The 8,500-nt window shown below is 32.3% G+C and overlaps 1 protein-coding gene across 46 annotated transcripts in view; it reads right to left on the bottom strand.

The window, feature by feature from the left end:
• Window positions 1-1,354: 1,354 nt before the first annotated feature.
• Window positions 1,355-8,500, bottom strand: part of LOC127862458 (plexin domain-containing protein 1-like) — a 146,966-nt gene continuing 139,820 nt past the window's right edge. For all 46 annotated transcript variants that reach the window (XM_052401573.1, XM_052401579.1, XM_052401583.1 and 43 more), the window contains one exon: window positions 1,355-7,294. In XM_052401573.1, coding sequence (XP_052257533.1) covers window positions 7,199-7,294 — 96 coding nt within the window. In that variant the 3' untranslated portion in view covers window positions 1,355-7,198. The remainder of the gene's footprint in view (window positions 7,295-8,500) is intronic.

The following is an 8,500-nucleotide window of genomic DNA, read 5'->3' as shown; positions in this document are numbered from 1 at the left end:
TATTAACCAGGTTTTCCGAAGGAAAAAACTGGTTATTAGATTGGCGAATGCGGGCGGGCTGGCTGGCTGGCTGGCTGGCTGGCTAGCTGGCTGGCTGGCTGGCGGGCTGGCGGAATAAGCTTGTCCGGGCCATAACTATGTCGTTCATTGTCAGATTTTAAAATCATTTGGCACATTTGTTCACCATCATTGGACGGTGTGTCGCGCGAAATAATTACGTCGATATCTCCAAGGTCAAGGTCACACTTTGAGTTCAAAGGTCAAAAATGGCCATAAATGAGCTTGTCCGAGCCATAACTATGTCGTTCATCGTCAGATTTTAAAATCATTTGGCACATTTGTTCACCATCATTGGACGGTGTGTCGCGCGAAATAATTACGTCGATATCTCCAAGGTCAAGGTCACACTTTGAGTTCAAAGGTCAAAAATGGCCATAAATGAGCTTGTCCTGGCCATAACTATGTCATTCATTGTGAGATTTTAAAATCATTTGGCACATTTGTTCACCATCATGGGACGGTGTGTCCCACGAAAGAATCACGTCAATATCTCCAATGTCAAGGTCGCCACGACTAAAAATAGATTTAAAAAAAAAAAAAAAACTTACAAAGGGGGTTAATTTTTTTTGGTCATTTCAAAAGTTCAGTTTGAGTTTTCTCCCTTTATCAGATTTTTTTTTCACAATGAAAACCTGGTTTTGTGACAATTTTGTCCCTTGTTACCATATGTGGTAATTATAACCATATATGGATTATATGGATACTTACTTTGAGTCTTTGCAGATATCAAGGGTTTAGTGTTAAACAGTTTTATCAGCCTAACAATTATATATCAGATACATCTTTACACTGGAATAATTCCACTTTTGTGCATGACTAATCACAATGTCTGTCTCTGTTCTGCCTCCTCTTGATAAACATGCTTGTGTGTGTATTTCGAAGTTTGTGAGGTCCATCCCAACTGAAGCTGAATGATTTAAGGACATGCAGTATGTCCCAGCACTCCTACCTAATTAATTATTTGACCCATGTAAGTTGGGACAATTTTTTAGTTAGGGCTGCAATTTCAATCTGTTTTTTTTTATAAAGATTTTTTGTTTAATTTTGGTAAGATCTTGTGTTATGGTTGGAAGCCAGAGTTCTCGGAGAAAATCCAACCTGTACGGTATGGTGACCCCCAACAAAATGTGCATGCTTACGGGAACGGGAATTGAACCCAGATCTCCTAAGTGAGAAGTGCATTACCAACAGGACAGGACAGCCTCAAAATGAATGTACTCCATATGATAAGTTTAAAATAAACGTCTTACACAGCTAGAATGTATATATGAGAGTGAATAACGAAGTCAAAATGTTATAAGAAGTTTACATTTATTTTGATAGCCAATAGTGTGACATAGATATGTGCAACAATGGACAAAAACATAGATTAAGCGCCTCAAATTATACATTTACATGCACACAAGTCTGTCAGAGATGTGAAACAATTGCTGTAGCTTGTAACTCATAAGGAACATTGGTGGCATTGGGCATACATTTTATTAAAATCTAAATTCAAATCTAAACAGTCAGCTAATGCCCCTAAAACTTTGATTCAGATTTTAAATAAAGCATTAGTTTTAATTTTAAACTTTAGAGTTTATTCTTTAATTATGTTTATGCAAAATAATTTACTAAATACTGTAAATAGGTTTCTTGTAGTTGTCATTTAAGTTAAATAGTAGGTAGACATTTGAGCTCAATAGATGATCGAAATGTTTTAGCAACTAGACCCAGATCAAGTTCTTTCGTCGTATACATACTACCAGACATTAACAAAATGAATGAAAATGTATAGAATTAGACCAACTATATAAAAAAAAGATCTGGGCCCAGTTCCTCAAAACTGTAACGGCAAGTTAAGGTAACAGTCTGTTCACTGCAGACACAAATATAATTAATTAAAAAAGCAATGTTATTATCAAACTTATGTATATGAGTACACAAATTTATTTATAATCAACACATATATTAAACGGTTAACAATTAAGTCATATATATAACTTGATCCAAATATTAATGGTCTTCAGCTTACCTGGCCGTAACAGTTTTTAGCAACCAGGCTCTGACGATATGTTTGATTTTTTTGCAATATCAATAATTATCTCTTCTTTGCTTTCCTGGTATATACAGCAATTATAAACGAAAAAAAAACCTGGCAGAAATTTTATGTCATGCCCTGGCTCAACAATCATTGAGGGCAGTCCATGTACTAAAAGTCCATGTATACCACATACAAAATTAAGGATGCCATTGAATTCATTACGGACCCGTATTCAAAAATCTTTGGGAAGGTTATACTAATATTTCAAACATTATATATTTTTAACAAGAATTTAACTCTGGAAAATAATCATAGCTATCATTTTATTTCATTATTGGTGCAAAATCTAATGTATTCAACTTGTAGTAAACAAGGCAGCTACAGATTTCATGAATTGAATTTGTTAAAAAAATAAATAAATATTTTTTATGAATATTAATTATTCTTTCTGTTAAAAGTTTTAATTTGCTAACAAATAACATGCCTTTAGTGCAATATTGAAAGATAGTGAGTAGTAGATTGTGTTGCAATTAGTATATATTGACACATATTCATCCGTTGAAATCAATTTTGTGTTGAAAGATATTGAGTTGAATATGTCAATTAATATATATATTGAAATCCATTAGTTTAAATCACTGCTGATTTCTTGAAAAAAGAGTAAAATTCAATAAATATCACAACCAAATAACTTTATCAAGAAAATACATTCTAAGAAAACATATCAACATTAATAACAAGAATCCGTCGAAGATGGGTGATGCTCCCCAAAGTTTTTTTTTGTCACAATATTGCACTATATATTCAGATAAAAGGAAACGTCTTGAGGGCACAGTAGTTGGGGGGACAAGATTTTTTTTATAGAAAATTATAGAAAAAAGGACCATAACTCTGTGACAAATCATCCAACCAGAACCCGCTGATAATATGCACATCTCCTCTTGGTAGTGAAGCTTCCCATAAAGTTTCATTGAATTCCGGTCATTAGTTGATGAGAAATAGCCCGTACAAGAATTGCACTATATGTACAGTTAATGGAAAATTTCAAAGGGCCATAACTCTGTGAAAAATCATCCAACCAGAAACCGCTGATAATATGCACATCTCCTCTTGGTAGTGATGCTACCCATAAAGTTTCATTGAATTCCAGTCATTAGTTGCTGAGAAATCGCACAGGACAAGCATTGCACTTTATGTACAGTTAATGGAAATTTTAAAAGGGCCATAAGTCTGTAAAAAATCATCCTACCAGAACCCGCTGATAATATGCACATCTCCTCTTGATAGTGAAGCTTCCCATAAAGTTTCATTGAATTCTGGACATTAGTTGCTGAGAAATAGCCCGGACAAGAATTGCACTATATGTACAGTAAATGGAAAATTTCAAAGGGCCATAACTCTGTGAAAAATCATTTGATCAGAACCCGTTGATAATATGCATATCTCCTCTTGGTAGTAAAGCTTCCCATAAAGTTTCATTGAATTGCGGTCATTAGTTGCTGAGAAATAGCCTGGACAAAAATTGTGCACGGACGGACGGAAACACGGAAGGACACACGGACGGACAGACGAAGCGGCGACTATATGCTCCCCCCAAAATAAATTTTGGGGGAGCATACAAACTTACAAAGATGTAGATGTACATTTTGATATTCATGTTCCAAAAACCCATGTATTGAACAATTAATCATGGGCACCATTGATTACCATGAAAACAAAAATAAAAACAAGAGCTTATTTTGCAAACACCTATATTTCGCAAACACATTGTGTGAAGTCAGAATAAGACATCGAATTATTGGAACACAATTCATGTTGGTCAAGTGCATTGATTATTATTACATTATCATCTATTTTTTTACTTTTATGGCTTGTGTCTTCAGTCGATTTCACTGTCCTTATACACTGCATACCGGTATGTACACCAGTACAGCTGATCACTACATGTTGGATGTTTTATTCTAAGAGAATAACATTGTTCTCAATATAAAACTGAGCATTTGAATCAAGCAGCAGCTCTGATATTATCGTTTAAAACCCCGATTAGTAATAATGTCAACCAAGGGTCTTAAAATACAATTATTTGTAACTTTAATGGCGATATTTTGTACATACCAGACAGAAAGATGCTATAAGAAATATTTACTTATTTAAATGCTACGTTAAATAGATAGAATTGTTTTGGTTCATTGCTATTTTCACTCAAATCATACATGTAGAAAAAATTGAAAATATTTCAGTAATGTTTATATGTTACTTTTTGTTATTCAAATACCTAAAATAAAATCACTTTAAAACACAACCAGACACAAATGTTTCTTCTAAATATAATGGTATTCAATTAAAAAAACACAATGAAGTAATGATTGCAGAAAAGGCAAAAAATAATGTAGACAACTATGAAAATAGCATTGTGAGCACAAAAATAGAAAAACACACTCTGATATATGCAAATTTAAACAATTTTCGTCTCTGGCTAACCAAAAATCTTTTTCTTCTTGATCTGTTTGCAAAAATGACAATAACAAAACAAATAGTATTCAACCCTATATAGACAGACAGACAGACAGACCATTTTATTGGCGAATACAATCAGTACATAGCCATATAAACATATACAATATTTCAATAAAATAGCATGTCAAGGGAATGTGAATGATATATAAGTTTACTTACGGAGAATGTTCTTAACATATTTAATGTGAGTTTAATATTTGAGTATTATTTATGAAAGTTTTATTTTTATATATTTTGCAAATTTGTGTAACATTATCATAAAATTAACAATCAGAAACATTTGGATAACTGCCTTTTGGTTCAGATCAACCTACAAAAACGTTACAAAATCAAATGTAAAATTTTGTTCCAGATGAAAAATTCATTTTCAATTCTTATTAATGAAGTGTTCATTACATATAACTATTTACGTTTACCTTCCTTCAATTTTTGTTTTAAAATTCAACAATAAACTTAGTTTGATATAGCTGTATAACTAGAAGATAATATGGCAACATCTACAGAAAGTCTCCATTAATTACCAGTAAAACATACACTAAAAGGCAGTTATAATCTCAAACATACATGTACATCTGCATAAAACGATTTCTTTACATAAAAGTTTAATACAATTTTAACAGCAATTAAATTAATGACTCATACATTCACTCATACATTTATATTGCAATCCTCAAAAGATTTGATATTGAAATTAACACAAGTATAATTGTGAAAAACTACTTCATTTAAGTTTCAAATTGTATAAATAAACTTTTAAAAATTAATTTATTATTAATACACAGTGTTATTTCATTGTTTAAAAATCGGGCAAGGACCCCTATCTGATGGAGATAACATTTCAGCCTGTCTAATGTCTTAAATGTATCAAAAGTCACGGCATTACATGTTGTTTTCTTAAATACTTTTTTTTTAGGTTAAGTTTCATGTTTATTAAATCAGTTTTATTCTTTCTATATGTATTAAGATGCACATAGTATTGTATTAATTTTATTTAATGGAATATTGTCTTGTGTCATATCAGAACGCTCAATGAACAAAATTCAAATTTACATACGAAAATTAATGTAAATATACAATTACATAAACTTGATATCAGTGCTGTTCAGTGGAAACATAGCACAAATCAAGATCACGCAATTTCGAATGCAACCATCAAACAACTCAATGATCTAAAACAATGAGCTGCATTATGCAAAAATGGGTCTTATGTCATATGCTGCCATCCTAGCTCGACCCCAGACTATGCACATGGCTTCATGCCCATTCTTGCCTGAATGAGGGTCCAATAATGATAACATCAACAACAACAACATGTCAAATTTGATATGTATCGTAATTTACAGTAGTAACAATAGGCCGAAATTTTGCACACGAAAACACAACCAGCAAACATTTTAAACTTGTTTTTGAGTGAAACTTTGGTAAATATGACAGTGGTAAGCCATATGCTACCTCTGGGGATGCTATTTATGCCTAGGCCAGTGTAAAATACTCTTACAAACACATACACATTGGATGGAGTCATGCACTCTTATACCCAGCCAAAACTGGGTTCATTATACAGACAATTGTTTAATTTTGATGCTAGTTTTTATGCAAAGAATCTACGCATCTATACAAAAGCAAACATCAAACAATAGATCATGAAGTACAAAAGGCATCTGATTATTTTATTTTTTATGTAAGAATTTTTTTAATTTTTAACGGAATGCCCATTTCACACATAATTGAATAAACACAACAGTATTAACAATAAATCTACAACTACCTGTAATAATTTTATTTTATGCTTTTCGTTGCTTTATAGAGAAATATTAGTGAAATAAAACTGATATTTCACTGTTTCAAACAGTGAAAAATAAGAGTGAAAATTATCAATATTTTTTCACTGTTTTACTGTGAAATGACATCATTTGTTTTTGAAATGACGTCATTATACCAGCTAAATTCTCCGGTTCAACTCTTTTAAAATGTAAATAATCGGTGAAATCAAGCATAAAATGAAAAGAAAATTTGCTAGAAATATCTTAAATGTTTGTTTTGTTTGAAGCCAAATATTTCCATAATTGTATTGAATTCACACGTTTTACCCAGCAACTCAATATTGAGATAACATAACATATTTAAAAAAAATCAATGTTGTATCTTGTATTAAGCACAATGTACTGTATGATCTATGATCCTGTTGTGAGCTTTATATCATACTGTATTGTTATTGGTTGACGAACAATACAAAAGTCTAACATTTATAATTATAAATAAAATATATCTGTTCTTAACCAAGAAGAAATTCATTTCATTAAAAAATATAACAAAAGTTTTTTACTGATTTTCTTTATATGTACAAAACACATCAAACAAAAACATAATTAATTGAAAGGCCAAGACCAGTTGCCATAATTGTAAAAATATTTCTTTAGAAAGCAATAGAAATAAAATCCAAAAAAAATAGAGCAACAACAAATACAAAATGTTGGCCTCAGAAAACGCCACTATCTAGAGTATCACATCTGTCAGTCTTTGTGTTTTCTCGCAACTGGTGTGGAAGGTCAAGCGATGACCTTTCCAAAGGTCACACATCCACCTCTCCAAGCAGCATTAAGCTGTGGAGTCCACGGCGTATTTGTCTCCGGCAGAGTCGCGTTTCCAGAACTTCATGTTAGCAAGCTTGGCCTTCATCTGGCTGGGACGATGCTGACAGATATAAAGGACATAATCATGAATTTGTATAAAATATTCGTCTGTATTTTATGCTTTCCAGTGGTTTAAAGAGAAATATCAGTGAAATAAAACTGATATTTCACTGTTTCAAACAGTGAAAAATAACAGTTAAATGACGTCATTATACTAGCGAAATTCTCGAGCTAAACTCTCTTACAATCTAAATAAACGGTGAAAACAGCATAAAATACAAAAGAAATTATTGGATTCGGTGGAATCTAAATTTTAATTCACTTGTGATCATAGAAAAAAAATATTTTCACACATGGCTGCACCACTCATGAAAATATTATTTTCTATGATCAATCTTGACATAAAATTGATATTCCATCGAATCCAACAAATATCCTCTATGTTTTCCCTCTGACTACCATTTACATTCAAAAGCCTGCTTAGTGTTGTGGTACCAAGTAAGCTGTCTAAGCATCTAGAGGTCCTGGATTTTAACACCAGGGAAGGCACATGTCCTTATTAAATCTAATTCATAGTTTTCATATTTTTTTTAATTAAAATATAAATATTACATTTTTGTCAGTAAATCAATTGAATAACATTTCTCCAATATACAACAATCTGTGAACAAGTCACTTGAAGAACTATTTTTGAAACAATCTGGACACTCATACGTAGGAAATCCCCTGAAACAATGTATTAGCCACATCCATGTATAGAGTAGTCTATTATGTGAAACCACATCCATGTATAGAGTAGCCTACGATGTGATACCACATCCATGAATAGAGTAGTCTATGATGTGATACCACATCCATGTATAGAGTAGTCTATGATGTGATACCACATCCATGTATAGAGTGGTCTATGATGTGATACCACATCCATGTATAGAGTAGTCTACTATGTGATACCACATCCATGTATAGAGTAGTCTATGATGTGATACCACATCCATGTATAGAGTAGTCTACTATGTGATACCACATCCATGTATAGAGTAGTCTTCAATGTAATACCACATCCATGTATAGAGTGGTCTATGATGTGATACCACATCCATGCATAGAGTGGTCTATGATGTGATACCACATCCATGCATAGAGTGGTCTATGATGTGATACCACATCCATGCATAGAGTGGTCTATGATGTGATACCACATCCATGTATAGAGTAGTCTACTATGCGATACCACATCCATGTATAGAGTAGTCTATGATGTGAT

The sequence above is a fragment of the Dreissena polymorpha genome, chromosome 16 (assembly GCF_020536995.1).
Source record: "Dreissena polymorpha isolate Duluth1 chromosome 16, UMN_Dpol_1.0, whole genome shotgun sequence".
Lineage (NCBI taxonomy): Eukaryota > Metazoa > Mollusca > Bivalvia > Myida > Dreissenidae > Dreissena > Dreissena polymorpha.
The sequence above is the reverse complement of the archived record's forward strand: the minus strand, read 5'-3'. Positions and strand labels throughout refer to the sequence as shown.